General features: G+C 41.6%; 1 protein-coding gene across 1 annotated transcript in view; it reads left to right on the top strand.

Annotated features, from left to right (window-relative positions):
• The window catches only part of LOC139449472 (protein APCDD1-like), a 50845-nt gene extending 41697 nt beyond the window's left edge, over positions 1-9148 (top strand). Inside the window, exon 4 of the mRNA XM_071230891.1 lies at positions 5907-9148. Within this exon, the coding sequence (XP_071086992.1) occupies positions 5907-6677 (771 nt within the window). The 3' untranslated portion in view covers positions 6678-9148. The remainder of the gene's footprint in view (positions 1-5906) is intronic.
• Positions 9149-18524: the final 9376 nt, after the last annotated feature.

Below are 18524 nucleotides of genomic sequence, written 5' to 3'. Positions count from 1 at the left end.
GTATAAATGTTGATCAAATGAAGGTATAGATATTGATCACATGAAGGTATGAATGTTGATCAAATGAAGGTATGAATATTAATCAAATAAAGGTGGAGATGTTTATGATTTTTTGAAAACATGCTTCAGAACTTATTCATTCCCTCTATTCTCTCCACGTCCCCAAGGATCCTTAAGAGCTCACACCTCCCCAAATGCCCAGTTTGCAAATGTATACACACGTTTTCTAAATCTACCCCTTGTCTACCCGTATCTAAATAGCCGGGCTCCTGGTTGAGGGGGTGCCAGCGCACATTTCACCCTTATTGTATTCACCCTGCAATTGTCGGCTCCGCTTTCTGAGCATATAGACCAACCGCTATTTGATATCTACGGACATTGTGCTCAAATAGGAAAGCGTATTGACAAATTGAACTCGTTTGTTGCAACAGTAAATAATCGTGAAGAGGAGGCCTTTTCTTAAAGCTAACATTGTTCACGACAGCACTCTAACAAGGTGCCCATTAGCTTACGCTGGTTTTGAGAGTGGCGCGGAGACCGCTTTACTGGGATAACAGAAGCAGGGACGGCTTGCTTGTATTTCTACACGCTCTCATTGTAACCCTCTGGAAACATCGAACTACTGTTTGAAACCACCCAGCACACGCTAACAGAGTAGGATTCACAACGGATCAATGGAAGGTTTAATTAAAGGTCAAAGTCTCTAGATTTCTGGAAGGTTTCTAATGAAAAAATATTAATATGAACTTCAAAGCTTAACTGTTCCGCTTAACTTTGGACTGCTTCTCCTTTTATAACACATGGAAGCCTGGGAAAGCAATAAGATGTAGACAGGAATATAATAATATGATCTGATAGGCCCACACACTGAGGTCTGCAACACAACAGACCTATGTTTATATGATAATCAATAAAGAAGCAATTACATACCGAAAAAAAATAATCTCTTGTGACAGAGGCTTATTATGAATGATGCCTTGACGCTGATAGTTGTTTTTTATAGACGGGTTTAACTTCTTTAGATAGCCATATGATTTCATAATGAGTCACGTTAGATAAACGTTAAAGTCAAAATCGGAATTATAATGAATGTATGTCATGTAATCCAAAACATGGTAACGGAATTAGAAGCTATCAATGCGGGAATGTGTTATTAAAGCACATGCTACATGTATAGAGGCCGGGTTGCTTGTTGAAAGATGTGATGATGAACATGGACTTGGGAACACAGACAGGAAAATGACATCCTTATCTGTGAGAAGCTGCTAAGCTTGTTTCCGTTGACTTTGATAATCCTGATGATAGACGTAGGAACACACAGCAACATGGCAGAAGAATGTCCTCTGCTGTTCGTACAGATGTTCATATCAACATTTCAAGACCCAGAGTGAAGCGTTACTATCTGATGTGTCAGTGCATTGCTAAAAAAAACAAGCTTGGTTATCCTGTGTGCGGGACGTCGAGTGAAACGAAAGTTTATCTGGTCCCGGGTCTGCTCTTTTTAAAACTTTTGTAGGGAGTGGGGCTTTTTAGCATAATTTGTTTCAAATACTGGCCCAAAATCTCGTTTACACATAAAAACATAACTGTTCATTGAATGTTATGGAAATTCTGTTTCGCTTCCTCTTTCAGAGAAAATCTTTTTAAATGAGTTATCTAAAAAGACCCGTTAATGTTAAAATGGGATATTGATATGATATGTGTAATCGTCACTGCTTTGATCGTTGTTCACGACAACAGCCACTGGTTCGACTGGCAAAGACTTGATTACTTACTTATCGCTATGATATTGATGGAGTGAAAGTGAGAGCAATACTCCTGTAATATCACGGTGGAGGGCACCAGAAATGGGATTCTGACGTCCTACTCATGTGGGGAATCGACCCCGGACCTTCTGCTTGACGACCAAACGGTTTAACCACTAGGCTAACCCACCGCCCCGTTATTGCTTGAACATCACCGATTCACACTATGTAGTTGCAGCGAGCACATGTATTTTAGCAACAGACACACTTCTTATAACAAAAGCGGAATTGCCGGAAAGACCTCCCGTCGGATGATTGTAATAAATTGTATCTGTAGCTAAGACCAAGATTATTTCTTTGCCTCTTACAATTACAAATCGGATTACGAGTTACCCTTAAGATGTAGGTCATTGGGCTTCAACTTCTGGATATAAACTTGGGTTGTATCTAGTTTCTCATCGGGATGAACCATGTTATTTCCTGTATCAAAACCTTTGATCCGGTCATGAAATTATTGAATCCGCTTTCTGTGTCTGCCATTATGAATAGGAAAATTTAATGATGGAAAACAAATTTCCCACGGGATAATAAAGTACTATCTTATCTTTTCTTATGTCTTGGTGGGGTAGCCCGGAGAACTTGTCCCAACGAATGTATGTTGGTCGCAAGAGGCGACTTAATTTATCGGGTTGTCAGGCTTGATGACTTTGGTTGAAGGCGTGTAAACGTGCCCCGACAGTCCTATTCCCATGTTACCACACAGTCAGTTCTTAGTGTCGTTGTCGAGATATTATGCTGAAGTTGTTAATATCCTTATACAATGTTTCTTTCCCTTTCCAGTTCAATGTTTACGTAGTCAATTAGCCCGCCCGCTTCATAAGAACACTCTAGGCTTTACATCATGTCCAAAGTACCAGGGGCAGTGGGGTAGCTCAGTGGTTAAAGCGTTCGATTCCCGACATGGATACAATGTGTGAAGCCCGTTTCCCCGCCGTGATATTGCTGAAATATTGCTAAAAGCGGCGTACAACCAAACTCACTCACTCACTCAAAAGTACCTACAAACGAGGAGTGAACGTGTCCACTTCTTGTCGGGAGAAATCCCGTAGTGATGCAGATCTTATGCATTTACCGCTTTGGTGAAACCCACTAGCACGGTTATGATGAAACAAAGAAACATTATCAGAGAGAATCAGGGATTCGAACACTGGACCATATGGTTCTGGAACGTCTAAAGGGCCCGGTTCTGCATAGGGAATAGGGGTAACTTAGACGACTGGGACACCTGCTTCAAGTGAATCACATCCGTCGACAGGATACATGTATGTACACAGAATGCCTCTAACAGTTTGTTTTTTTAAAAAAAGATTTAAGGATCGACTGTGTATTTTCCGGTTCATTGAGGTATGAGTGAAAAAACAGATACGGATTCATCAAAAGGTTTTCAGTTTGCACGCAGCCTTTTCGATTTATACATCAATGACTCAAAAATAATACACTGTCATTCCTTACAATCAAATGTTTTCAACAACAGTTTAGTTACAAAAAGATATCGTATAAATATGACAGACATTTGGCGAGATCAATGGATAGTCCTGGCGTAGGATAACATATTGTGGCGTTAATCAGCTGATCAGGTCTTTCACTGGCCAAACAACGCAGAGTAGTACCTAACAAAGTTCAAAGAGTCTGTCAATCAAGTTGCTCCACAGGAGTCGGCATACATATAAAGGGAAACAAAACCAACTAGAATATGATTGGCTAGCCCTGTGTCATTAAAAAGGTCACAGCCATTACTATAGCTGCAGACACCTGTGTTAATTTATCCTTCCTACACTACATCTCTAGGTGTGTTTCTCATTGTACCCGTGAAGATCCGGGTTAGAATTGGTCTTCAGCATCCAATGCTTGACGTAAGAGGCGACTAACGCGATCGGGTGGTCAGGTCCCCTGACTTGGTTTATGCATGTCATCGTTTCCCAATTACGTAGTCTCGATTATTTACAGGCAGTCGTCATACAGCTGCAAGATTGCAGAATGTGGCGTTAAACAACAAACAAAACAAATGTTTCACATTTCATTCTGCACACTCGGATGGGAATGATTAAGGCAATGGTACAAAATAAACTTCAGTGTTTGAACGTGAAGCAGATCATTTATTTGAAACAGACTCTCCAATGCACTCCCTGTTGTCAAGTATTTTTCAGGGATAACAATGATCTCACCAACTTAAGATTTGTCCGGACCAATGGTACATTTCGTTTATAGCTAACAATGACCCTAGTCAAGGATCGCTTTGTGGAAGTAGATGGCGATTGTATCCGAAGCCTAAGATTGCGACATTATGGACTTACGATAATTGTACCGAAATGGCAAGTGGGCACAGGAAGAAAGTGGCACGGAACTGCTTTCAGCTTGACCCGTGACGATCAGGGGTAGAGTAGGTCTTCAGCAACCCATGCTTTCTGTAAAAGGCGACTATGATTGTCGTAAGAGGCGAATAACGGGATCGGGTGGTCAGGCTCGCTGACTTAGTTTCTCCATGTCATCGTACCCCAATTGCGTGGATCGAAGCTCATGATATCAATCACTGGATTGTCTGGTCCAAACTCGATTATTTACAGACCGCCGTCATATAGCTGGATTATTGCTTAGTGCTGCGTTAAACAACAAACAAACAAACAAAGCTTTCAGCTTGCATTGGGATTTCCCGACATTCTTATTGTGGTGAAAGGGTCATCTCTGTGGGCGTGGCTTATTTGTTTCATTCATGGATAAATGAATGCAAAACTAATTGACCCATTCAACCAATCAGATTGCAGGAATTACAATGAACACACACAAAAAGTGAAGCATGTAGATATAAAAACTAAAATGTCTCCCATCCCATTCTTCTTATATCTTTTTCGAAAAAACTAATATTTAATTTATTATGGCCTAAACGAAGTTTCATCTGAAAGCTGCTTCATTGAAATATCATGATTGGTACGAGCACCCTTGGGGCTTATCTTTGATAGCGCCTACATCCGGGGAAGTCATGGCATCTCACACCTATCTACCGGTGCCATAGCTGTATCATGTTCCCAGGCTGATTGATCAGGGGGGGGAAATGTGATGATTTGTTGTGATAGAGCCCCAATACACATGTTACATAAATAGGACAACTTGGCAATGATCGCCTCCCCACGTGTGATGGAAAACAGCGCCACCTCGAGAGCAGATTGTTGTTATTTCCCCCTGCTGCCCCACGTGCTGTGTTGCTCTATGTACAATTACCGCGTTTTCTAGCAAATGCTCTTCCGGTTTGCCAGCAATGGTGGACAGATTGATCGACGTGCCACCTGGCGGCCAAATGCTGTATGATATTAAATGGTGGTCTTTTAGGTCAAGTGAAATAATATGGATACATTATTAAGAGAGTAAAACGTTGACTTTTGAAATGTTTCGTTTTTGGTACTCCATCTCAGGGTTATAATCTCATCAACGGTACTTCGTGGGTGCATTACAGGTGAACATTGTTACGTCTATGGAACGTGGTGTTACCGTAACTAAAAGGACATTGTTTCTATGTTTGTTTATTTATTTGTTTTTTCACGCTGCACTCAGCAGAATTCCAGCTGTATGACAGCGGCCGGTAAATAATCGAGTCTTGATCACACAATCCAGTGATTGACACCATGAGCATCGTTCTCCACAATCTGGATACAATGACAACCAGGTCAGCGGGCCTGATCACCCGATCCCGTTTGTCGCCTCTTACGACAAGCATGGTTTGCTAAAGACCAATTCTAACCCGGATTTTCACAGGGGTGTTTCTATTTACTTCTATTCATTGGTATATGTCAATAAATAGTCTTGTGTACGGTTCCTTTCATTGACATTATTACAGATTATTCCCCCAAAATCATATCAGGTCATTCCATTATATAAGGCCTGGGTGCCATTGTACAGAAAAACCTTAGCGCTACATATACAGGTATGGGAGCTACGATCACCTTAGCACTACGATCGCTTTGTACAAGGCACAATGGTTTGCTGTGTGTATTAGATTCGTGATTTCGTGATTATGGAAAGGACTTTGTCGCTTTTTTCACATAATCATTATTAACGTTCTTGTAGCTATATCAATGAAATAACTGTACTTGTTTTATCTTTTTTCAGACTCAAGGATGTAGCGTCTGCGCCCGGATAGCCAACTCCAACGACTACTACCCCCCAGAACTCCACACCCACCCAGGGTCCATCCTCAGCCTTGAGGGGGATTGGGTCAGTACAAGATGCGAGTCCAGACAACAAGGAATGTTCCTGACAAGATGGCTGACCTTCCTCCCAGACGGGCGGTCATGGCAAGGGATTTACGACTTCTTCAAGGACTCGTCATGCTCTGAGCCGACCTTCACCTTGACCGCTAAAGGAAATTACGTTGGAGGTGACGTTTCTTCCATAATTCCTCATTCAAAGGACTACAGCTTCAAGGTCACTCGTCTCAAGGTCACACCCAAAAGTGGCCAGATCGTTGGTCACCTCAATCACTATCAGGGCGGGAAGTGCGGTACCGATAGATCATGGGTGGTGGGCGTGGAGCAAGATGTAACCTTCACGAACGGATGCGTGACCTTGGGAATACAGCTCCCGAATATCGAACAAGAGATTCTCAAAATGGAGGTCGTTCACCGTCAGCTTCATCTTCTTGTGGGGTCAAGGTTCACGGACGCCCCCACAACGAGGTTCAGGGATAAGAGACCGACGTCATTCCAGGAGCCTCTTGTGAAGTGTGATCGCTTTCACAGTGACATTCACATCAACTCTATCTACGAGGGTCGGGCACTACCTCTCAGTGCGCCGCTCATCTCTCAAAGCCTCGAATCCTCAAGCTGGGCAGCATGCCCCACTGTCCTCCTTATTCTACTAGTAACACTCTTACAGATGTAACGGCTCTGTAATTTTCCCTTAGGATCTATACAATGGTCTCAGTCCTCATGTTTAACCAAACGACAAGTCTTCGATCTTATCTTATCATGTTAACATTTAACAGTGTTTGACCCTAATCAATCGTATCTGGCATTTAAGCAAATGGGCGTTGTACACTAAATATAGATTCAATTGAAAGCTGTTGAATTCAGTTCATGTAAATCAAGTGATATTGTCACACCTAGGACGGGTAGAAACTAACAAATAGAAGTATCTTCTCCGTATCGTGATATATACATAAAGAACAAATATAATTTCTACTTGTCCTATTGATAACCTATCCGTATGTCTATTTTTGGTTACAAAATGGCCAGTAATGCAGTTCGATGTCTTATTGTTTTTTTGTGTGTAATTCATCTGTACCAATTCCATGAAACCATGGAGATGAAATTGCTACAATTGAAAAAGGAACTCTTTCGATGGATAATATTTCATAATTAATAATGTTTCAAAATGCCGATTTAATGACGGTCTGCTCCAAGCACTCAGGGTAAACTACATACGTAGATTAGCTATACAGATATACTTTGAAACATTGTACATACTTTATATGGTTATGATGAACTATTGTCGATTTCACCAATCGTTGTGTTCAGTCCCTAGATCCTAGTGCTGGTACATATTGCTGTCAATCAATGTCAGTGTCTATTATACATGTATATAACGCATATCACTTTGTCTATGTTGCCCTACAGTTGTTGATGTCATCAATTACGGCTCTTGTCGAGTCATTAGATTATTTTGTGGTTGTTAGCAATCTATATAGACTTGCTGAAAGTCTCAAATAATTGGTCTTCTCTGAAACAGCATTTATTCGAACTCTATCGTTCCTGGTTAAATCCGGGCATTTCCTTCCTCGTTTATCCAGTTATCACATCTTCATTTTACTCTTGATCTTAATAGAATGGAGATAGGTAAATAAAATCACTGGATAATCGGGAATCGGACATTTCTTGATTAAAGAGTCACTGGTAAGTGATGATATCAATTATAAATATATAACGGTATTTCCAAATGTAATCGTCCGAACATTTCCGAACGAACTTTTTTCTCTTTTAATTTCAAACGAAGAAAGAAATTATTGTTCAAATGAAGTTTAGAACAGGTCTCAGATAGTGGGATTCATTCGATGCTCGTGAAATTGCAACGCTGTCAGTATCGTTTTGTGTCAAAACGTGTGAATAAGGAACCTTCTTCTTTTTTGTAAAACAGTACTTTATGTATACCACTCAAAACAACTTAAGGTTCATATTTCACACCATTATTTCGTATATTTGTTGTACAACATAAATATCGAACACCTTTATGTATCGTTGTAATTGCATATAATTGCGTGGATGAGATATTTTTTGTCGTTTCATTTCGGTTTGATATCGTCACATGTAGAAAGATGCAATTGTGAATATCTCTATTTCGTTATGTGTAGACACACGTGGTACTTCTATAATAACCGTGTTTAATTCACTAGGCTGTGCTTTCTTTAAGGTCGTCCTCTGGATTTGGTTTGGTTTCTTGTTTTACGCCGCACTCAGAAATATTCCAGCTGTATGACGTCGGTGTGGATCGAGTCTGGACCAGACAATCCATTGATTAATGTCATGATGCAATTAGGATCGATGACATGCTTCAACCAAGTCAGCGAGCCTGACCACCCGATCCCGCTAGTCGACTCTTACGACAAGCATAGTCGCCTTTTACGGCAAGCATAGGTTGCTGAAGACCTATTCTACCCCTTATCGTCACGGGTATCGTCCTGTGGAGAAACTACACCATTGTGTTTGTGTGTCTATGTTGGCTGAGCGCTGCTTTGAACATTTCAATAACGCCTGTCATGTCAGTTTAGTGTAAGTGGAGAGAAGCCCAGAGCGGTAGGTCGTAGACGTTTATCATATTAGTGAAACCCACGGACATGGTGCCTAGAGACCAGGAATCATGTTTGGGTTCAATCCTGGGATTCAAACTCACTACCAGCAGATTATACCCTTTTCACAAATTCACCGTATACATTGATACTTAACTTTCTTAATAGTTATAATAGTAATATTTGATATAGCAGCTTCCTTAGACATACAATACACTTTATGATCCGATTTTCAATACTAAACCAAAAAGATATTTTACAATTTAGCTTTAAGTGCATAATGATCGTTTATGTCAGAGAACGTAGTGCAGTGTACCATTTGAAATATTATGTTGTTTTCAGATTCATAATTTCATCTTTGAAATTTGCCACCATTCATCCTCGTTCATTCCCATGTGTTATTTATTGTGTACATTGTGTAGAACATCCGCTAAACACATCTCAGGTCGCCATGGCAACGTTATTGTTTGTGACGTCATACCGAATCTTGTACAGTGTAACATCGTGTTTTACAGTGTTTGTACCATTGAATGACTTACAGATGTAAATATTAGTTACACATGCATGTAAAAATTATGACACTGAAATGAATAAAGAATGGTTACCAACTGCGCCATTTTGTCAATGTTGTCAAGCTGCTGACAAAAGTAACCACTGAGCAGAGATATGTGTCTCTCTGTTCATCTCCTTTTGGGTGTCTGAAAACATGTTTGTTTGTTTGTTTGTTTGGCGGGGCATGAGAGTTTACTGGGTTCTGTTCTGTTCTTATAGGCTGTTATCTGGCGTTTTGTCTGACTCCGGAGAGTTCGTGAGGCTCTTATCTGGCGTTTTGTCTGACTCCGGAGAGTTCGTGAGGCTCGTATCTGGCGGTGGTCTGACTGCAGAGATTTCGTAGGGCTCTTATCTGGTGGTGGTCTGACTGCGGAGAGTTTGTAGGGCTCTTATCTGGTGGTGGTCTGACTGCGGAGAGTTCGTAAGACTCTTATCTGGCGTTTTGTATGACTCCGGAGAGTTCGTAAGGCTCTTATCTGGCGGTGGTCTGACTGCGGAGAGTTCGTAGGGCTCTTCTTATCTGGCGGTTGGTCCTGACTGCGGAGAGTTCGTAGGGCTCATCTGGTGGTGGTCTGACTGCGGAGAGTTCGTGAGGCTCTTATCTGGCGGTGGTCTGACTCCGGAGAGTTCGTAAGGCTCTTATCTGGCGGTGGTCTGACTGCGGAGAGTTCGTAGGGCTCTTCTTATCTGGCGGTTGGTCCTGCCTGCGGAGAGTTCGTAGGGCTCTTATCTGGTGGTGGTCTGACTGCGGAGAGTTCGTAGGGCTCTTATCTGGTGGTGGTCTGACTGCGGAGAGTTCGTGAGGCTCTTATCTGGCGGTGGTCTGACTCCGGAGAGTTCCTTAGGCTCTTATCTGGCGGTGGTCTGACTGCGGAGAGTTCGTAGGGCTCTTCTTATCTGGCGGTTGGTCCTGACTGCGGAGAGTTCGTAGGGCTCTTATCTGGCGGTTGGTCTTGACTGCGGATAGACCGTAAGGCTCTTCTCTGTCGGTTGGTCTTGATTGCGGCGTGTTCGTAAGGCTCTTATCTGGCGCTTGGTCTTGACTGCGGAGAGTTTGTAAGGTTCTTATCTTGCGGTTGGTCTGACTGCGGATAGTTCGTAAGGCTCTTATCTAGCGGTTGGTCTTGACTGCGGAGAGTTGACTGTCATCCGTCACTTTAGCACCCGGTGTTTCAAAATTATGTTCCATTACACACACAATCATGCGAAGAAAGTCGGTTATTATCGAATAATATTCATTGACCTAACTAGAAATTCCAGTTTTGTTATATTTCATGTCCGAATAAAAATGTTTTCTTCTGTGTTATCATGTAATTTTGTGATCGTCGACCTGGGTAACTAACATACGGCGTTGGGTCTGCCTGCGGGGAATTGACTAGACTCACAGAACCCAACTAGACAGCAATATTGCAGCTTAAACAACACAGCCGATAACTGTTGGAGCATGGACAGGCAAACCAGTGGTTGATAGAATGATGACACACAATCTGCAAGGCACAGAGGGTGGCGATGCCACTCCGTAACAACGTGATGGGCATAGCGCGAAATTCAATATGGGTTTAAATAATAAATGACGTCTTTCGCATCTGAAATATTCGGTTATTTAGTGCAGGATATATTCCAGGGGGATATTTCCCCAAATGTCTCGAATCCCTCCTTCCAAGACAACCTCAATTCTTAAGCTTGTTTTTCAATAGGCACCAACAGTTTTCGGTAATATTGACATCTGGTGATTATGCCGGACACAACATTAAATTTATGTTGATCTGTTGAACGGGCGTATTTTTATCCTGGAAAATACAATTGTTTCCCGTGACCTCGCTATGACATTCCGCAAGTGAGAATCGTGTATATCGAACGTAGGCACAAATCCTTTTGAACGGCTTCCGACGGTGCAAAAAGTCATTGCGGTGAGGTGAGGTGAACAGGGGTTTTACGTCACGGCCAAGAAAAGTCATTCCAATAGTCGCTGAAACAATTAAAATATATTATTTTACATGCCTATGTATGACGTAATCAAAGATGTCATTTTTAATTGTACAGGGGATACCTGAATTTGGGTCATGGGACATTTGTCCGTCACAGAAGCCCGGATGTCAGGATCACACACAAGGCCGGAAGTCATAATCCTTCACAAGGCCGGAAGACATAAACACACGCAAGGCCGGAGGTCAGGATCACATACGACAAGGCCGGAAGTCATGATCACACACTAGGTCGGAAGTCAGGATCACAAACAAGGCCGGATGTCATAATCCTTCATAAGGCCGGAAGTCATAAACACACGTAAGGCCGGAGGTCAGGATCACACACGACAAGGCCGGAAGTTATAATCCTTCACAAGACCGGAAGTCATAAACGCACGCAATGCCGGAGGTCAGGATCACACAAAAGGCCGGAGGTCAGGATCACACACGACAAGGCCGGAAGTCATAATCCTTCACAAGGCCGGAAGTCATAAACACACGCAAGGCCGGAGGTCAGGATCACACACGACAAGGCCGGAAGTCATAAACGCACGCAAGGCCGGAGATCAGGATCACACACAAGGCCGGAAGTCATATCCGTCTCAAGATTGTATTGAAAGTCAATGCGAAAATATCGTTCAGCTAAAAACACACAAAACTCATTCCTTCATCCTCATGTTAATATCCATCTTAACATGTCCAGACAGAAAGTCGTATACCGCACAGAAAATAAAATAAAGATGTGAAATTGCCAGCCGGTTTCATATCTTATTCCTATGAATATGTCACAGACAGGGACAACATTCATCCACCATATTTTATTCATTCTTCCAGACTTGGGCGAAAAATATTAGCAATATCCCAACCTTTCTATACTCAATAAAGTTTGACAAAGGGTCTTTGTTCACGTTTCCCGCTGATGCTGACTTGTAACGTAACCTGCCATAAACATATCTTCCTTTTCACCGGAGGAACTCATGAGTTCTCAAAAATATAGCAATCTTATGTTCTTGGTCGCAGGTCACCTCGTAGACACATATATTGTGCGTGATGAAAGGCTTGAATTTACCTATCTGTTGCATATCCGTTTCACGAAATCTCGACAGACTATGAAATAATAATCTTTATAATTAAATCTCTAAAATACTGGAGCCAGCTTGTAGACCTGGAACCTTTCTTCTGCTCTACCAAAACTCTACTTAGTGTTGTGTGGTTTCATTTAAAATAAATAAAGGCACTGTGCCCTCTTCTCCCAAACACATAACACACTATTGCCAGTCGTTTAGTGCACTCCTTTACCCAAACTAAAGCAAGATAAATATTTTTGTTACATCGGAATATTTCCTTGATGGAGATAACGAATTTGTCGGTACTGTTTCCAGAATTAAAACAAAAATGGTTCCTTTGTTTGTTCTGGGTCTATTAAATCTCGCCGGTACATTTCGTCATCCAACATTCAATAAACAAGAGAATATGTTTTTAAAATAATCCAAAGCGTAAATTAATTCAAAATGGTGAATAGCTCTTGTCAACTCAAGGCCAAAAAGCCTTCAATGCTATTAACACGTGGCGTGTAGACGATGAAATATACAAGCATTGATGTTTATTATAGTGCACTGAAATAGACATGTTTGTCAGTGAAATGTATTGCGGGGAGGATCTGCCATGAGATACATTTAAAATGTGCACGTTGCTATGCGATACTTTGGATGCCAAGCGCACGGACTTTCTGCAAAATGTTCGGAGAAATAAGGTGCAGTTTACGGTTTTCTTATCTGATCCCCATCAAGCCGCGTGGGGTAGATATTTGAAATATGTATTTGGTACATAACTGATCTTATGTTATACGTCAAAAACATATCGTTCTCTCTATCAGATTATTGTACGTACAAGCATGTGTGCCATACCGATTTCACGAAACGAGTGTGAAAATTCTTACACTTTAAGCGGGGATAATAAATGAATTCTTACATGGGTGCGTTAAACCATTATGACACACTTGCGAGTTCAATAATTTCTTTATTGCCAATTATTTCTTAATTCCTTTGAGCTCGCTAAACAATGCACATAGAATCCCGTTAACGCACATGTTTTTATACGCATTCTTGGGTAGTGATATGTATGGGGCTTGCATAAAAGTCAACTTTTGCATAGAATGTAACTATGCTTTTCTGTAGCAGTGGCGTTTTTGTGACTTGATTCCATACATGTACTACAATATTGAAAACCAAACTCTACTTGTTTAAAAAATACACTTTAATATTGGTGTCACAGGCATTTTTGTTGTTGAGCATATATTCCACAGTCATTTTGCAGGGCTAACCATGAAGCGGCCAACTCACTCAAGAGATACCGTGATGGACTTGTATTTAAATCTACCTCAGCAATCCACTTAATTTTATTAAACTAAAGTGGCGCCTATATATGATTATTTGTATTGTTGACGTACATAAATAAGGCAGCTTTGTATTTATGTGGTCCAAAATCACCCTCAGATCTACTTCCTCCCTTCCTCTGGCGCCTTAGATAACACGTACCCCAATATCGTATAAATATAATATAGATATAACGTAGAAATAATATGTATCTAAACCTGCTAACTGACATTAAAATCACATCAAAGAATTTCCTATGTCCTACTCGTTTAATCGATACGTGAAAGAATAGGACTCGCGGTTATAGAAGTCCCAACAAAGACACCTACCCAGCCCACTCGACGCCACCCTAACCCTGACCCCACAGCAGGACGGTATCATCAAATTACACTGCTGGACAAAATAACGTATACACATGAAAAGGGTTTGACCAAATAATTACAGACGTCAATCGGCTGAAAATAGTCGCCGAAACACGGCAAACTTAAAGTCCAAAACACTACTATCATATCCGTATCAAAAACATCACCATCGAATAAACATTTCTTGCTTGTTTCACTTTTAGCCACCATCAAACATGGGTGTATACTTTCTTTTGCCCGGCAGGATACTTGAGCAAACATTATTCCCTCACATTCAATCAATGCAGAGAATATGGCTGTGAGCTGTAATGTGAGCCTGTAGTATTCGTACATATACGTTGTGAGGGCAGCTAGCCAGTGCTCTCTGTCAGAGTAATGCAATGCATCTTTATAATCGTTATCGTGTGTGTTGACAGCTCGACGGGAGTACTCACATCCATGCAAGTGTTAGGTACACAGTGTGTTTGTCAGGGAGACACACGATATCAATGAAACACAAGCATTCGGAAATACAGGGTACGCATGCGTGAGTTATTCTGATCGTGGAACTGGATTCCGATTTGGAAAGATAGGCCGAAACACACACACAGTCCGTCTCTTTCTCTCTCTCTCTCTCTCTCTCTCTCTCTCTCTCTCTCTCTCTCTCTCTCTCTCTCTCTCTCTCTCTCTCTCTCTCTCTCTCTCTCTCTCTCTCTCTCTCTCTCCCGTTTCCCTTTCACTCTCACTCACTGAAGGGTAATGAATTTAATCATACTACATATCCCTTGCATTTGTTTCATTTAGACCCTCAGATCCAATCTCAGCCTCCTTTGTCCAGCATACAATGTCGGAGAGTTACGGACAGGATCTAACAACTTGAGGCTCTTACAAATTGCATTTGTGAATTCCGACAACGGAAACCGATCTCTCCCAGTGAACGTTACACAGGCACCTCAACGTAAATAATGCATAATGTCACGAATCACATTCTAAAGAAAATTAATTCTTTCTAGATAGTAAAAGCCCACCAATAAAGAATAAAACACACGTGTGAGTCTGGTACGTGTAATTAATTTGTCGAGACTTCTATAGTCGCAACTCGAATGTGACAGCGAAACGGATCGCACGCAGCCACGCCGATAGGCCCTTGACACCATTGTATTTGAAGGTGGGCACCAGTAGATTTACACCAGTTGGCTCAGCCGAAGCCATAAATTAAGTAAATTAGAAGTTAAATACACCTCGCACAGAGGTCACGGGCACTTAGCATTGGAAGAGATTTACTTTCCACTTTAAATCAGGAAAGACTGATGTGAAGATTTATTGTCCTTTGTTGGGCGCAGTTACAAACATTCAGTCTGTCTACTTGAAGTTTGCCAAAATGGGATTAAATATTGAACATGACGAAAGTGATGTTGGTGAAGTATGGACATGTTGTATACATGTTGTATAACCTGATACCGGTGTGTCAATATGTAATCCCAACTTTGCTGTGCACGGGTGCGGCAATCGGAGTGACCTTGTAACTATTTACACACCATGCAAATGTAATGATTTTTACTGCACAAATCATCACATACTGGTTTATGAAAAAGTCGCGTTTTCAAACTATTAAAAAACGGGCGGGTTAAAGAGTGGGTTTCAAATACCGACTTCTTAAATCTAGTCGGGAGATATTCAAATGTTGATTCATAACCTCAGTGTGTGCAAGTATGCTGAGAGGTGGAAGGTACATTCTGATTTGAGTTGCGGAGGGGGAGGTGCCAAATTCTGGTTTTATAACTTCTTTGTTGGGTGGGGGATGGAGGTGATCAAATTCTGATTTCATAACTTCATTGTTGGGGAGGGGTGGGTGGGGTGGAGGTGACCAAATTCTATTTCATAACTTCATTGTTAGGTGTGGTATGGAGGTGATCAAATTCTATTTCATAACTTCATTGTTAGGTGTGGGATGGAGGTGATCAAATTCTGATTTCATAACTTCATTGTTAGGTGTGGGATGGAGGTGATCAAATTCTGATTTCATAACTTCATTGTTAGGTGTGGGATGGAGGTGATCAAATTCTGATTTCATAACTTCATTGTTAGGTGTGGGATGGAGGTGATCAAATTCTGATTTCATAACTTCATTGTTAGGTGTGGGATGCAGGTGATCAAATTCTGATTTCATAACTTCATTGGGGTTTGGGATGCTGGATGTGTGGGTGGTTATTCAAGTTTTGGGGTACATTGTGGGGTACAAAACTGATACTGACTGATATTTAAAGTTTAACTTAAACAGACATGAAGTCCCAAAAATAAAGATATCTTATTTACAAACATAATTTTATATCTAAAATATATAAATAATAAAATCCAAATGCAGCCCAGAACAATTCTTAATGTCAAAGCTGAGGCAATCTAGACTTGCCAAATCATTCTAGACTTGAGTTGGACTCCTTTTTAAAATAATTTCTCAGGCCTGGAAGACAGACGTTTAACATTATGAATGTATGTCCATGTCAATAGAGCCCCTGTAGGATTTTCAACATAACCCCAAGACAAACATCCCTTGAATAGCCAGTGCATCATATATAGCCCCTGATACATCAACCCCTGATCCTTTCGCCACCAAAGCTTCGTTTCGGAGTGAGTGAGTATAGTTTTACGACGCTTTTAGCAATATTCCAGCAATATCACGTCGGAGGACACCAGAAATGGGCTTCAATCATTGTACTCACGTTGGGAATGGAGCCCGGATCTTCGGCGTGCCGAGCAAAATCTTTTAAGAACTAGCCTACCCTACCAGTCCTTCTGTTTGGAAGTGACACCACTGTCACATCTCTCCTATCATGAAGTTACATAAATATTTCTCTCGATCATGAACTGGCCAACCAACCAAAATGCCTCTTCCGGACGAGAGTTCGGCATAGATCCACATTCAAAATCACGATCTCCCACTAGCCAATCCTCGATATGTGTAATATTTCCCTCGATCATGAACTTGGACCGGTCAACCAACCAAAATTCTTCTTCCGCACAGAAGTTCGGCATAGATCCACATTCAAAATCACGATCTCCTACAAGCCAACCCTAGTCCTAAATGAACATCTACAGTAGGACCACGTTGTGTCGACTTGGCGAGGACCTGAAAAGAAGTCCGACTTATCTGGGATTCGAGACAATCAAACATGGTATGAAAGATGATTTCCAGTTCCGAATACAACACTAGATTTCAAGGCGTAGGTAAAATCCTAATGGCATTGTGTGGTGTGTGCCTTAGCACGTCCGGTCCTAGTTACATTGTGTGGTGTGTGCCTTAGCATATCCGGTCCTAGTGACATTGTGTGGTGTGTGCCTTAGCATGTCCGGTCTTAGTGACATTGTGTGGTGTGTGCCTTAGCACGTCCGGTTCTAATGGCATTGTGTGGTGTGTGCCTTAGCATGTCCGGTCCTAATGGCTTTGAGTGGCGTGTGCCTTAGCATGTCCGGTCCTAATGGCATTGTGTGGTGTGGGCCTTAGATTGTCCGGTCTTAGTAACATTGTGTAGTGTGTGCCTTAGCATGTCCGGTCCTAATGGCATTGTGTGGTGTGTGCCTTAGCATGTCCGGTCCTAATGGCAATGTGTGGTGTGTGCCTTAGCATATCCGATCCAAGTTACATTGTGTGGTGTGTGCCTTAGCATGTCCGGTCCTAATGGCATTGTGTGGTGTGTGCCTTAGCATGTCCGGTCCTAATTGCATTGTGTGGTGTGTGCCTAAGCATGTCCGGTCCTAGTTACATTGTGTGGTGTGTGCCTTAGCATGTCCGGTCCTAATGGCATTGTGTGGTGTGTGCCTTAGCACGTCCGGTCCTAATGGCATTGTGTGGTGTGTGCCTTAGCATGCCCGGTCCTAGTTACATCTTGTGGTGTGTGCCTTAGCATGTCCTGTCCTAACGGCAATGTGTAATGTGTATGCCTTAGCACGTCCGGTCCTAATGGCATTGTTTGGCGTAAGTCTTAGCATGTCCTAACCCTGTGGAGGTATGTGAACATATAACAACTAGATAATCGAGAAGAAAAAATATTTGTTCACCAAATATTAGATTTTCCTTTTCATTTCAAGGGTTTTTCTTATTGATCTTGTATTGATTGAAAGCTTCAAAGATAGTGTGTGTGTGTAGATATTGTCATAGTGGGACCTGCCCATGTGGACATATATCGTCGGTCAGTTAATATCTTCTCATCACGTTATATTGTGTGGCCAGTCCTTTAATATGATCTGACCACGTGACATGGAGATATATGTGCCCATCATACTCGGTAAAATATCATACCATTATTTTTTATTAATTTGGAAGAAAACTATAATCTATCTCGTAAAATAATTCCGACAGAAAACGCCAAAGACTCCTAAAAACCCTTCATTTTACAATCCTCCGCTACAAATGGAAACAATTAAAAAGTAAGACTGATTAATTAAAGTATAATCCCTCCGTCACTTGTCTCATTTCCCGCTTCATCTAAATCCCGTCCTGTCTACTTGTCCGCCACAAAATACAATACACTAATCCCTATGGTGTATGCGGAAGCAAGCCAGAAGCGTGAGTCCCGTCCCAATCACGTTATAAACCCAAGTCACAATCCACAGTCAATATTTGGGATGATGGTGACTGCCTACGAGAGATTTGATCGTATTTGTTGGGATCAACGAGACTGGTCTTTATTGACTCAGATGTGAAGTCAATGCCT

This window comes from Haliotis cracherodii, unplaced genomic scaffold (assembly GCF_022045235.1).
Source record: "Haliotis cracherodii isolate W230 unplaced genomic scaffold, xgHalCrac1.p SCAF_10, whole genome shotgun sequence".
Lineage (NCBI taxonomy): Eukaryota > Metazoa > Mollusca > Gastropoda > Lepetellida > Haliotidae > Haliotis > Haliotis cracherodii.
The sequence above is the reverse complement of the archived record's forward strand: the minus strand, read 5'-3'. Positions and strand labels throughout refer to the sequence as shown.